Source organism: Ursus americanus, chromosome X, assembly GCF_024610735.1.
Source record: "Ursus americanus isolate L20-20 chromosome X, mUrsAme1.1.p, whole genome shotgun sequence".
Taxonomy (NCBI): Eukaryota; Metazoa; Chordata; class Mammalia; order Carnivora; family Ursidae; genus Ursus; species Ursus americanus.
Genome location: NC_142164.1, coordinates 1,478,298 through 1,492,997, shown reverse-complemented (window position 1 = coordinate 1,492,997; position 14,700 = coordinate 1,478,298). Strand labels below are relative to the sequence as shown.

General features: G+C 50.0%; 1 protein-coding gene and 1 pseudogene across 4 annotated transcripts in view; both read right to left on the bottom strand.

Annotated features, from left to right (window-relative positions):
• Positions 1-14,700, bottom strand: part of BCAP31 (B cell receptor associated protein 31) — a 31,290-nt gene that overhangs the window by 13,903 nt on the left and 2,687 nt on the right. Inside the window, exons 1-4 of one of the 4 annotated variants that reach the window (XM_087859701.1) lie at positions 14,429-14,623; positions 13,132-13,267; positions 11,512-11,612; positions 5,876-6,023 (exon numbers count right to left, since the gene is read on the bottom strand). In XM_087859701.1, the coding sequence (XP_087715827.1) occupies positions 5,876-6,023; positions 11,512-11,612; positions 13,132-13,223 (341 nt within the window). In that variant the 5' untranslated portion in view covers positions 13,224-13,267; positions 14,429-14,623. Of the gene's footprint in view, positions 1-5,875; positions 6,024-11,511; positions 11,613-13,131; positions 13,268-14,169; positions 14,397-14,428; positions 14,624-14,700 lie in introns of those variants that run through there. The other 3 variants (XM_087859700.1, XM_087859702.1, XM_087859703.1) reach the window with 3 other exon arrangements.
• Positions 3,878-4,027, bottom strand: LOC123795587 (U2 spliceosomal RNA; annotated as a pseudogene).

Here is a 14,700-nt window from a genome sequence, read left to right as displayed (position 1 = left end):
CAGTAGCAGTAACATTTCAAACAACTTATTTTCTTGCTTATTTCAAGCCTCATCTTCCTCCAAAGACTATGTTACCCCATGACCATCTTCAGATGTATGAAAAGGGACAAAGAGTCATCTAAGAGATTAGAGTCGTGACTCATGAAACCGAGATTAATGATGAGGACATGCAGGAAAGTAGATTCTAGCTTACAGATAGCACAGGAGGCTTTCTACCAAAAGCCAGGCAGTAACTACTCAGGGAACAGAACAGCCCACTATCTGGTCTACAGTCAGAGGTGGGCTGAAAACCAACAACCCAGTACTGGCAGCTCACACCGACGCAGACAAGCTGGTATGTGAACAGGGGAGAGGAACTAGGCGTGAGCCTGGGCATGGCCACTTACAGCCTGTGTGACTCAGGCCACTCCATCTTTCTTCGGCTGCCCTTCTCCATTCATAAGCCCCCCAGAACTACACAGGTTACTGAAGTTCTTACTGGCTTTGAACAGAACCAGAACCCACACAAACCACTCACACGCAGAGGTGAGGCCACATGGCTGCAGTCTGAGAGATAAGCCCTTAAACAGGAGGGAACACTTAGCACCAGAGGGGAGGAGCCTACCCAAAGCCACCTCCTGACCTAGTGGAGCCAGTCTCCTGACTTCCAATCTGAGTCCCTCCTAAGTGTAGTTCTGTACAGCATGCTGCTGCAGGCGCCCCTCTGATATCACTCCAGCATGGGGCAGTGAGGGCTACTCATGTGCACATCCCCCCCAACTACTCTGTCTTCTCCCTTCTGTGGCAATAACCCAGCACCGTCTCATTTTGAGTAATGCTCACGTGTCCGTCGAGCTAAGACTGTGAGTGGGACCCCACAAAACAATTGTCATAATATAACCAAACCTGACCCAGCAAAGACAAAGAGACATCTCTTGCTCATTCCTTTACAAGTTTGCACACAGCTACCAAGAGTTACTGGTTCAGGGGCTCCTGGCTGGCTCAGTCGGTAGAGCACATGACTCTTGATCTTGGGGTTGTGAGTTCAAGTTCCTCGTTGGGTGTAGAGACTACTTAAAAATAAAAAAATATTAAAAAAAAAAAAGCTCAGAGAGTCACATAAGCGAAGACATGTAGAACAAACAAGGAATGAGCCCTCCCCACACAGGGCAAGGACTATGTGCTGACCGGTGAGAGAAGACATTCTTCGAAGAAAGAGAGAAAGCGCTTCAAACATTACAGGGCAGGGGGCACCTAGGTGGCTCAGTCGTTAAGCGTTTGCCTTCGGCTCAGGTCATGATCCCGGAGTTCTGGGATCAAGCGCATCGGGCTCCCTGCTCGGTGGGAAGCCTGCTTCTCCCTCTCCTACTCCCCCTGCTTGTGTTTCCTCTCTCCGTCAAATAAATAAAATCTTTAAAAAAAAAATTACAGGGCAGACATACACGGTTTCTGAACCAAGCAGGTAAATGAGGAGAGCAAGACAGTGCTCCGGTGTTTGAAATGCACCTGACCGCATCCAGACCTAGCTAGAGGAATCCTATCCCAGGCAGTGAAAGCCCACGACACGGCCAGAAGCGCCATCCGCTGCCGGCCTCCAGAAGAGCTCGCATCGCACGTGTGCCGGAGTGGCGCTGTCCAAGCATGAACACGCATGGGGCTCACCCTGGAGCCTGCTCGCCAGGGGCCGGGGGCCCGTCTGTGGAGCTGCATTTCCAACAAGCCTCCAGTTCCTACTGAGGCTACTGCGCCACAGGCCGTCAGAGCAGCAGAGCGCCAGCGGAGCAGGACACCACACTGATCCATTTCCAACGACTAAAAATATTACGAGGCAAAAAGGAACAGAATGCCAGGGAGGACTGATGTGGGAAAGTGGTTTTTAATAGTAAAAATTTCAAGCCACCTCACGTATCTGAGAACAGGGAACCAGTTAAACACACAATGGTCCCCTCACATGACACACTACATGACCATTAAAAACAAGAGAAGTCTGCATGAGTCATGGAAAAATCACCAAGACATATCATTGAGTGAAAAGGGCAAGTCAAAGCAGAACAAAAAGACCCACGGCACTTGTGGAAGAAAAGTTACACATTACATAAAACATGACTTTAAGAATTCGGAAACATCCCTTTATTACCCATCTCCAGGGATGAGACAAAGCGCTCACTCTTGTGCCTGACACTTCTATATTATTTGAAGTTTAAGGGCCTTTATTTATTTTACGATGAGCAGGAATAACTTTATAATCAGAACAACAAAGATTATCATTTTGTTTTTATTCAAAGTATTTCCTGCAAGCCATGTACAGGTTGTGCGGACATCAAGTCTGGACAAGAACTTTCCACAGCTAACGTTGTGCAAAAAGAGAAGTCTCTCAAGGGCCACAGCTGCCATATAGGACCTGAGCCCTAGACTAGGAAGGAGTATGTATTTCCAGAAAATTCCATAAATGATTCAACAGATCATTTGTGGGCAACTGATGAATCCACACTGACCCCTGGGGTCACTGTTTCCTTTTCTAAGAAGTTGCACGAGACCAATCTCACATGTTTTTGGATCGACTACTGGACAGGGACATGGGAGGGTGCAGCAGGCATAGCAAAACATCTTCTAGCTACAGAGAGGTAGGAGATTCGTGGCTGCTGAATCAAGCAGGCCCAAGAAGCTACTCCAGCCACTTGTCACGTCTGACTTGTCTGAAAGAAAATTCAACCTAGTGCTATGTGCTTGTGAAATGGACTGGTCACAGCAAAGTGGGGAGGCGGCTAGCAGGGCAAAGGACAGGGTGGCACTGCAAGAACAGACTGGAAAGGCACGCCCAAATTTCACTCCCTTCTCCTAACTTCTGTGCGCCCTTCTGGGAACAGCTTGGTATATAAACAAGGACTGCTTTTCTCTGTGGCTGTCTCCTCAGGTGACAAAGGAAACTGCCAACTGCTCTGTACCCTCGTGGTGATGTCGTTACCTGACTCTGCATTTGTCAAAAGACTCCTAGTACTGGATGTGACTGTACCATCCGTCAGTGTTAACAACTCAACCGTGGGAATGACACTGCAATGCCTAGCTGCACAGTGTCGCAGAGAGAGGACTAAGTCAAACACATGCTCACTCACCTGGCATGCCTGGCTACCCCCTGCCCCCGGCCCAGCCACACAATAGCAGAACAAGCACCACTCTATCCACCACCGTGACTGCCTATGAATTCGCAAACTGCCGTTTACCAGCATCTCTCCGAAGGTGGGGTCCCAAATGCAGCCCTCCAGGTAGCACTGGCCGACACGGAGCTCGACAGGGCTAACAGCGCCCTCCTGGCAGCCCCAGCTTTCACAAAGGGCGCTAGGAGCTCCTCCACTTCTGCTGTGAACTCCTACCAAGGTGCAGGAACTAGGTGTAGGTCCCAGTCCCTGACAGGCCCTGTCTCTGCGGCCCTCTATGAACCTGCACGCATTTACACAGGTATCCCCATCAGTGAGCCCGTCCAGCAGCCATGGATTCCCGGTGGTAGCTAACCCGCCTGCTGTTCGACTCCTCCTTGGGCACCTCTCCCTGCATCTACTCACCAGGTCGTGCCACAAGTGTCCTCAGCAGAGAAGTGCCAGGCAGGCTGAGGGTGGAGCCTCTACCCGGACAGGGCAGCTCCCTGCAACAGCCACTCACGGGAGTGAGGATCCCACCTGACTACACACCATGAGGCCTGCACCCTGCCCACACTTCAGCATCCACTCCCTAGAAATCCAACGGGAGACTGGCAAACACTGTGCTGGAACGCCACGCATGCGAAACAGACGGAGACCAGTGTAAGATTGATAGAACTCGTTCTCTATGAACTCAGTCACCAACGACCCCTCTATCTTCTCTGAAACCATACAAGCTATTCTTGCTTGCTTGCTTTCTAAGGTGGAGGCACACCATTCCCAGAGGTACTGCAGTACCAGAATGATGCGTGGAGCGCATGGAGCAAGGTCCTACTCCATCTCCCTGCTCGAAAACCAATTTACAGATAGAGGACCATCAGATACTACACTTAGCCGAAAGGCCAAGAAGCGATACAAGATATTCTTTCTAGAACACGGGCTGAGATCAAAGTCAGACCCTCCCACTCTAGTTCTATCTTTGCCAGCCTTCCCCCTCCTTTGGAAATCAGGATGTTTGCCCATCTGCAGCCTTCCAGCATCCATCCTACCCTGCAGCTCCTCAAGGACCAGCAATTCCACCAGCAAAAGACAGCCAGAGCCTCTGGCCACGATGTCATTAGTGTAAGCGGAAACTACATCGCCCACCTGGGGTTTCCATTCTCTCATTCCAGGGCCTCCTTCACCCTTGACTTCCTGCCCCTTTCCTTACCTCACGGAAGAACATCAAGGAAACTACTTTTCCCCCAGGTCTTACTATGTTTCACGATGCAGAGCCCACTGCAGGCTTTCATCTTCCTGACGCTGCTTTCCTTAAAGCTCTGTGTGCTCTCCTGGATCAGTCCATAGTTTTCTTTCTGTCCTTCCTATCTTTCAGATAAAACATGAGCTTGCCGGGGAGTCCCCTCCCACCCCACCCCCCAAGCCTCTATGGGCTCTTTTTTTTTTTTAAAGATTTGAGAGAGAGAGAGAGAGAGAGAGCGCGCGCGCGCATGCACATGCACGTGCACGCAAGGAAGAGGGGCGGAGGGAGAGAAAGAATCTGAAGCAGATTCTGCACTGAGCATGGAGCCTGATGATCACAAAATCCTGAGATCACGACCTGAGCCGAAACCAAGAGGTGGACACCCAACCAACTGCATGACCCAGGCACCCCTCTGTGGGCTCTTTAGACATAGTGAACTCTTCCTCCTCCCTTGGACTCACCCACAGTTACACTCACTCCTCTGGACCTGCCTCCCTTTCAGTCTCAGACCACAAAAATCACGCTGCTTTTTTGGAGCTCCCTGAAACCCTCCAACTCCAGGGTACCTATTCTCCCAGCCTTCTCACTGCCTGACTCTCCAGTGTGAAGACAGCACGCTTGCAGGCTTATTCAGTGATCCAACAGACCATCTGCAAAAGCACTGCCCTTCCCAACTCCAACCCTGCCACACTCAAACATGGACTGAGAGTGGTCAAGGTCACCTGCACAACAGACTTTTCCTCTGAAAACCTGAAACCCAGGCAGGCAGTCATTCTAATGCCTGTTGAAGAAAGACGTCCCAGTGACCAGAGGCAGAAGAGACCAGCTAGAAAATTCACATGCTACCCTGCCCACCTCTGGAAGCCCTTGGCCTCGGTACAATGTTTACTCCCAGCCAATCAGCAGACTCAATGGCAGCCAGGCCCCTCTGATGAGAACCCCTGTGAGCAGAAGGCAGCAAAGCTGCCTCCAGATTCAAACAGGTGCCTTCTATAACTTTAGTCTTACCCAACTAGCCACCCCCTCGGCTCTGATTGACGCACTCAGTCTTACCAAAAAACCCACCAGAAACAGTTAGGGGGCTCCTCCAACAGGTCTACACTGGGGACAGACATGCCCTCAGCCCCTTCATGCCGCTTCTGCCCACTCGATTCTCAGGTCAGGTTCCCATGCCCAAAAAGCCCCTATTCAACTGATCCCTTTAAGTCGGCCTCCAAAGATCCTCTCCCAGAGGACAATGCCTCATCACTCACTTCACCCTCCATACGGAAAGCAAGCTGGGCATGTTTGCCCTAAAAGAGCAGGTGGCAAGTTACAACAGAGCCAGAACACAAGTCTTCTGACGTTCCGATCAGACCCCGCCCACTCACCGCACTGCCTCTGGAGGCCAGAAGGAAAATCAGAGGCCTCTGGGGAAATCAGGGCCTCCAGTTCAAGGCCACAGACTGAATAAGTCAAAATCGCAGGCTAGTCCAGAGGTCCCTTCCCAACCCCTAGCTCCTTGTCTCGCCTCACTCACAAGGACAGCAGCAAGGAAAAGCCAGCAATGTAGAGGTTCCTCTGGGCACGGAAAAGCTTCATGTGGAAGTGCTCCACGGCCCCGGGGTTGTTCTGCAGGTTCACCTTCTCGGTCACGTCGTCATACTTCCGAATCTCACGTACAGCATCTGCAGCAGGGAAGACACACAAGGGCATTAGCTCCTGCTCAGACAGGGGAGACAAGCGGCACGAGTCAAGGTGACCTCACTTCCCTCTGATCTGTCACCCCAGGTATCTCCCCTTCTACACACACCTTGGGGGGACACCTTGTCAGGAGCTCTGCCCTGAGACCCACTCTCCTCTGGTTTTTTTCATGTCACTCCCTGGTCCCATTCTATCCAGAACACAAACTCGCTCTATATCAAGATGCTAACCAAGTCTGAGGTGTTGCTGGCAACAGCCACGGAGCCCCCAGTGTCTGGTTCTGTTTACCTCAAGTCAGGCTGGCTATCAGCTGCCCCACCGATAGGCAAGGGTCGTCCTATTCATGTAAATCCCCACAGAGGAGGCATGAGCAGCCTAGGAGTCAGATGCGGAGGCTGCCTGCTGAAGACAAGCTTTTCCATTTCTAAGCTTCAGAATGGCTTTTATTATTTAAATTTAGCCTTACTCTAAGAACAAGTATCATTAAAATTTCCATACGACCCAAAGCAATCTACCGATTTAATGCCACCCCTATCAAAACACCAACAGCATTTTTCAGAGCTAGAACAAACAATCCTAGAATCTGTAGGGAACCAGAAAACACCCCAAACAGCCACAGCAATCTTGAAAAACAAAACAGGAAGGATCACAATTACAGATTTCAAATTATATTACAAAACAATAACAATTAAAATGGTATGGTACTAGCATAAAAACAGGCACAGAAATCAATGGAACAGAACAGAAAACCCAGAAACAAACCCACAACTATGTGGTCAATTAATTTTTGACAAAGCAGGAAAAGATATCCAATGGGAAAAAGACAGTCTCTTCAACAAATGGTGTTCGGAACACTGGACAGCCACATGCAGAAGAATGAACTGGACCACTTTCTTTCACCACACACTAAAATAAACTCAAAATGGATGAAAGACCTCAATGTGAGACCTGAATTCATAAAAACCCTTGAAGAGGGCATAGGCGGTAATTTCTCTGACATCCGCTATAGCAACATTTTTCTAGATAATGTGTCCTGAGGCACAGGGCAACAAATTATTGGGAGTACATCAAAATACAAAGCTTCTGCAGTGAGGGAAGCAATCAACAAAACTAAAAGGCAACCTACAGAATGGGGAAAAGATTTTAAAAAATCAAAGACGATACAAAAAAAACGGACTTATTCTGATTACAAAACAAATGCACACTCATCAAAAATTCAAATATACCAGAAATGTGTAAAGAGAAAAAATCCCATGACATAAGCACCTCCAGCAAGCACAGGACATGTGGTCATCTTACCTAAGGCAGTCACCTTGAGCCACATTACCCCATTTTCTCTGTAATACACACCCTAAACTGAAATTACCCTAATTACAGGCTTATTGTCCATCTCGCCTGAATTAGACTACAAACCACAAGAGCAGAAATCTTTTCTGCTACATCCAGGACCTAGCACAGTTCTGGGTACATAGGGGGCATGCAAGTAACTGAATCGTGAGCAGCCGCTGCTCCTGAGAGGCACAGGTAGCCATACAGTGCTCCAGTTTACAAGTATATTTACATCTGTTTGTATCGTAGAAATGGAACCATCTACTGCTTTCTGCCCCCCCCTTACCTGAGACAGCTTTTTAAGTCAGTACATAAAGATCTACCTAGAAAGGTCTCTTAAGAGATCCCCACAGGAGAGAAGCAAGGTTACCACTATACAGATATTGTTTGGTTAATTTTTAGTTTGAGACTGCTTGGTTTTTAAGCTGACCTTACATTACAAAAAAATCTGCCTCCCTTTACTGGTGTCCTTGTGTTAATCCATATCATGAAGCAAGCATTCTCCACCACTATTAGCAGAGGTCCAAACCAGGCCAACGACATGCATATTTGTTAGGAACTAAGTGTTCCCGCCCAACCCCCAAGATTCCTATATTGATAACCTAACCCCCAATGGAATGGTATTATGAGGTGGGGCCTCTGGGAGGGTTACGTCATGAAAGCAGGGCCCTCATGAATGGGGTTAGTCCCCTTATAAAAGAGACCCCACAGAGCTCTCTCATCCCTTTCGCCATGTGAGGACAAAGCGAGAAGGCTTTATGAACGAGGAACTGGGCCCTCACCAAACACCAAATCTGTCAGCACCTTGATCTTAGACTTCCAGTCTCCACAAATGTGAAAAATAAATGTCTGTTGTTTAAGTAATACAGTCTATGATATTTTTGTACGGCAGCCCAATGTAAGACCTAAAATTTAAAATGTTCGTACCGGGTGCCTGGGTGGCTCAGTCAGTTAAGTGTGTCTGCCTTTGGCTCAGGTCATGATCCCAGGGTCCTGGGATTGAATCCCACGTTGGGCTCCCCACTCAGCGGGGAGTCTGCTTCTCCCTCTCCCACTGCCCCTCCCTCCCTCTTGTGCATGCTCTCTCAAATAAATAAATAAAATCTTTAAAGAAGTCTAAAATAAACAAATAAATAAATATAACATTCATACCCTCGGACTCATCAATTCCACCTCTATGGATTTATCCTAAACATTTGCATAAATGTGCAATGATACCAGTATGCCTATAAAGAATTGAATTACAGCAAAACCACGTGTTACAATACTACACAACTTTTTTTTTAAAGATTTTGAGAGAAAGAGAGAGAGAAGCAGACTCCCCACCATGCTCGGAGCCCAAAAAGAGGCTCAAACCCAGGACCCTGAGATCACGACCTGAGCCGTAAGAGCCACCCAGGTGCCCCAGGATACCAATGTTTAAAAAGGATTTGATTGCTGTAAATGGAGAACATACAACCCCCAACAGTGTGTACGATTATCTAAGTCCAATTCCAAACAGTACATAGTATTTTAGTAAAAATGTCAGCATAGAAAAGTGCCAGTGGACATGTACAACAAAGTATCAATGATGGTTTTCTTTAAGACATGGGATTATGGGGGCGCCTGGGGGGCTCAGTTGTTAAGCATCTGCCTTCAGCTCAGGTCCTGGAATCAAGCCCCGCATCAGCCTCCCTGCTCCGCGGGAAGGCTGCTTCTCCCTCTCCCACTCCCCCTGCTTGTGTTCCCTCTTTCGCTGTCAAATGAATAAAATCTTAAAAAAAAAAAAAGACATGGGATTATGGGGGGACTTTAACTTTCTGGGTTACATTTCTGAATTTTTAAGAACGTGTTATTTTTGTGATTTAAAAACAAACATATTTGGAATGCCTGGGTGGTGCAGTCAGTTAAGCATCCAACTCTTAGTTTCACCTCAGGTCGTGATCTCAGGATTCTAAGACCAAGCCCCACGTCGGGTTCCATGCTCAGTGCAGAGTCTGCTTAAGACTCTCTTCCCCTCCCTCTCCCCTCACCCCTCCAAGCTCAAGAGCTCGCTCTCACTAAAATAAACAAATCTTTAAAAAATAAAAAAATTAAATTAAAAAAAAAACATGTTTTTCTACACCCTCACATCTGCATCCAGGAACCCTGCCACCCTAAGGACCACCTTGGCCAATGGCTGGGAGCACACTGGGGATGAGGGTGTTAGGCCACGCTAGCCCAAGTCACACAACACAGTGCTGCCCTCCGTATCTCAGGCCTCTGGACCAGGACCTGGACCCTGGATGCTGATCAAGCCCGCTCCCCCACCACCCCCTCAGAACTGCCTCAGACTCCTCCCAGGGAAGGCTAGGGGCCAGCCAGGGCTGCAGCTCTAGCTAGTTATGCCCATCACCTTTCACCAGGATTTCCTGCTAGCTAACATTTATATTTGTAGAAATCTCAACAGACCTCTCTAGATTATACTTCTCACTGTTAGGGTAGGAAGCAGCCAGTCATCAAAGCCGAGGTCTCTGTAGAACTTCCAAGCACTTCCCTGACCTCAAAAAAAAAATGGCACCTCTGCTAACTCCTGGGTTCTGCAGAGAGCCTCCCTGGTCCATCGGCTACACTAGGAACAGGGAGCTCGTGGGGCCTGTACAGAGGGGCAAGGCCCTGAGACCGCACCCCAGCACAGTCCCTCCCCACCCCAATTCTTGCCCCTACCCTACACCCAGAAGCAAAAGCACACATACTCCGTTATAAACCTCTAAAGCCTGGTTTTTTTTGTTTTGTTTTTGTTTTTTTTTTTAAGATTTTATTTATTTATTTGACAGAGACAGCCAGCGAGAGAGGGAACACAAGCAGGGGGAGTGGAAGAGGGAGAAGCAGGCCCCTAGTGGAGAAGCCTGATGGGCTCGATCCCAGAACGCCGGGATCACGCCCTGAGCCGAAGGCAGACGCTCAACGACTGCACCACCCAGGCGCCCCTAAAGCCTGGTTTTTTAATGCCCAAAGGATGACACACATATTCCCTACCCCCTCCAGGCTCAGAGACCGCTGACGGAAGGAACCCTGATTGGAAGCTACTTCTTGGGGCCTTGCCAAGTATTTCAAGAACAGCACAGTATGCATATGTGGGCAGCTGGTACCCACCCTACACAGTTGGAAAAGGGTAGGCTGCACCTGGCCTGTTCAGAGGAAGTCCTGCCTGAACACATCCCATCAGGTGCCAAGACATTAGGAAGGAAAAATGCCTAACGCTGCAGCTAGTGGATGGTGCCTTGCATATTGCCCCCGAACTATGGCCCTCTGGCCCCCCAGCCACTGCCACATTTCTGCTGGAGACTCAGGAGAGAGGACTGCTCTGAGCCTAAGCAGGCATCAACATCTTGGAGATAGGACCACTGTCCGTAGCAGAACCCAGCCAATACTGAGAGGGACACGGACCACTTAGCACAGCACACATTTAACAGCCAGATGAAAGCTATATTGATTCTTCCGGTCTCCAGTCACACCACCACCACAACATCACAAAATGCTTGCCTTCCATCTTAGTATCATAAGGCCCCAGGCCCCATCCCTGAGCATGCCCTGGGACCACCTTATCTTCCAAGACCCGTTGGTGTGCACCTCAACATGGTGTTTATAGAACTTCACAGCTAGAAGGACCCAGAAAGACCTGAAGCCTGACGCAGATCCAGAGAGCTCTGGGATACACTGCCAGAGTGTATCCTCTCAGTCCCCCCTATGCTACAGGACACAGCAACTTCCTACCCAGCCCCACTCTTTAACTAACCATTTGGTCACTCAGTCCCTTATTCACAGACTGTCTACGTGACTGAAGAGCAGTGCTGCTTAAACCAAGATCAACATGGACCAGTCAGCTCCTCTTGGTTTCAGTTCTGGAATGATGGGAGGAGCCAGCCCAGGAAAAGTGAAGTGGTCATCACAGGGTGCATAAAGGCTGCTGGTCAAAGTAAAGGCCCGGGCCAGCAGTCAGCAGCACTCTGTTTAGGGATGAGGGAGCCTCTTCCCAAGAAGACAGAGACACTGAAAGGGTCCGTCTCTGAGAAGCCCAACCTGTAGGCTACACGTAAAACACGGCACAGGGCTTTGCAGCAGAGGCCATGCCATGGCAAAGGGTCTGGGGCACATAGCTGCCCTCAGCCATGGCTCACTCACCAATGACCAGCAGCACAAGGATGACAATGAGGACTACAAAGAAGGTGTTGCCATAAGTCACTACCAACTCCACCAGGCGGGACTTGAAAATCTTCTGCCATCTGTGAAGAAGACAAAAAGGCTGAAGAAAGAAACATCTACTTGGGACCCAGGGCCCTGAGAACAGAAAGCCAGTCTTGCACTCTTTTCCAATGGCCGAATATCCCGAACAGACTCAGCCTCAAGTGCCTGCAGTTCTCCAATTTATGTCATCTGTTCAAGAGTGCGGGGGGGGGGGGGGGTGTGTGACACATACGCTTGTCCACGTGCAGAAGTTTCTAAAAAAACCACACTCTTAAAAACGCTAATAGACTCTGAGGAGGGAAACAAAACATTCTTTTTTATTATTATTCAAGGATAATTAACACACAGCGTACTACTAGTTTCAGGGGCAGGGAAACAGAAAACTTTTCATCGCGTTCCTCCATGTAATGTTCAAAATGCTCGCCACATACACATTATTTCTTTAAACGGTTTCTCCACATGACCCATAGGGATTCATCTAGACCCCCACCACCCCGGATTATTACGAAGCAGACCCAAGACTTCATTTCCTTCCGTAAATACTTCAGGATGTAACTCTGTCAGTAGAGAGCCTTTGGGAATGGTTAATGCAATCACAATGCTATCACCAGGCCTCAGGAAAATGAACAAGAATCCCTCGTTATCAGAGCCAGAGTCCCAAAGTCCAATTGTTGCAATTTCTTTTAACACTTGGTTCGTTTGAATCTGAACCCACAAGGTTCTGACTGTGCATTTAGTTGGTAAGTAGTTTCAACCTCTCCTTGCCCTCTTCTGTCTTCTTTCCCAATCCACTTTTTGCAGAAACCAGGTTGTTTGTCCTACAAAGCTGCCCAGGTTGCAGCTCTGTCTCTACATTTCCTCTGAATGGAATGAAGCGTGAAGAGATTCAGATCTGGCTTTTGGCAAGAGCATTTCTTAGATAATATCATATACTTCCTATTTTATCATATCAAAGATCTACATTTCTATCTTTAAAGTTTTTAAAAAAATATCTATGAAGATTTAGCCTTATTTATAATTTTCTAATTAAAATCAGAATGTGTTCATATATTATGTGTAATTAAAAATTAATTTCCAATTAACTTTGAACAGCTCCACTGTTCATTAAAAGGAATATGGCTTCACCTCTCACAGGCTGAGTATGCAATGCCAGTGGGACTGGTTGGGAGGACAGAAGCCACCAAGTCAGCTACAACATGACCCCATGGTGCAAGTCTTCCAGATGCCATATTGCCATCCCCTGAACCCTAGGCACCCAAGGGAAGGCAGAGGGCAGCATTCCCAGAAACATAACTAGAGATAAGTCTTCTCCCTCTTGGAGCATTCTGAACACCAGAAGGCAGAGTGCACAGCAAAGGAATTCAAAAAGATGTGACAAAGCAAAACTGTGTGGAAGGTTGGCAATAGTAAACACAACCCCTGCCACCTCAACCCCAGACAGGTTCTACCTGTTTCCATCTGGCCCCAATTCCAGGGTCTTACCAACTTTGCATGCAGAAGCTATGGGGCTCAGCAACAATCACCCTTTTGCTTGCCTGCTTGCTCCACAGGCCATACCTTTTGGGAGAAATGAAGGGAATGCAGAGAAGTAGCACAGCAAAGACCTCTGCATAGAGGAAGGTGGCGACTGCAGTCCACTGCAGACTCATCGTGTTGCTAGAAGGTTTCCAACAGTGAGATGTGAGCTTGTTTCCTGACAGGACACAAAAGGGACAGAAGCCATTGTGAGAGCTGGGCGGCCACTCTTTACCCTCTACCCCAGCACTCTACTCCAGTCTTTTTAAGCCACTGGCTGAAACTGGGCTCAACTCAGCAGGCATACTTGGCCAACAGTGCTCAAAGGCCTGACAAACTCCCGTTTGCCAGGACGGAGTTACTTGCAGCCTTCCAGTACGTGCATTAAGAGCCACCTTTCTGGCGAATTCCTTTCCCGACTGAGTTCAGCAAACTCCTTATGCCTGCTTAACTGGGAAAGCGTTAATAAAGATTATGCAGACAGGAGAAAATTCTCGACATCCATCAGGCCCATTCCTTTCCCAGTCGGCCCCGGGGCGACAGTGTTTCAGTAACGCACTTTCTCCAAGAGCCGTGGCGCCCCCCACACCCCTCTCCCAGGAAAACCAGGAGGCCCTCCCCTCCCAAGCCTTTCCAAAGGAGCCGAGAGAAAACCTGCAGCCTCCCTCCGGGGCAAGAGCAAGGGCTAAAAAAAGCCTTCCGACGCCGCCCTGTCTGCCTCCGATGCGGTGGGAGAACTCGGGGTACCTCCGAAAGCCCACAAGAGCGACTCCTACCGGGCCAAGAGCAAATGCGGGTGTCAAGTACCTCAGGGCCCCATCTAGAGAAAGTTCTAGAAAAAGCGGTCTTTCAGAAGTCGGAGTCCCTCCTGACAGCCCTGGTCGGCCACAGCCGCCCACCCGGCTCGAGGGCCCCGCGCGGCCCCTCGACGTGGCCCTAGCCCGCCACGCCTTCCCTGAGCCCCACCCTAGCGGCCCCTTCCGATGGGCTTCAGCCCGGCCGCTAGCCCCCGCGGCCGGCCCTCACGCCCCCGGAGCCCAACTCCAGCCACCGCCCCGACTTTCCTCAGCCCAGCCCTACCCCCGTACTCCCGGCTCGGTCCTCTGCCCCGGGCACTCTCCTCACTAGCCGCCGCTGCCCCCAGTCGAAGGCCCGGGCAACCTGGGTAGCCCCAGAGCCCAGCCGGGCGCGCAAGCACGCTCACCGAGCTTCCCACAGCCAACGCACACGCGCCGCTGCCGCCGCCACCAAACGCTCCCACCGCAGCCCTGGCCCCGCCCCTTCCCCCACGGCCGGAAACCGGAAGCACCCACCATCCCCCGCCCCCCTCCAACCGCACCCAGGTCCCGGCGACTCCGCCCACGGCCGTTTTCGCCCCGCCCCCGAGCCCAGGCTCCAAAGGCCCAGGACAGGAGGTGAAGAGGCGGCTCGAGGCTGGGCGACGCGCCTCGGGAGCGCTGATAGGAGGGGCGGGGCCTTGGCGGGAAAGCCAGGGCCCGCTTCTCTTGCCCGCGCGGTCCTCCCACGTCTCTGTGGTTCGGGGAAGGGGCGGGGCCCAGTCGTGGGGCGAGAACGGGGTGGGGCTCGCCGCACCCGGGCTCCGCCTCCCGC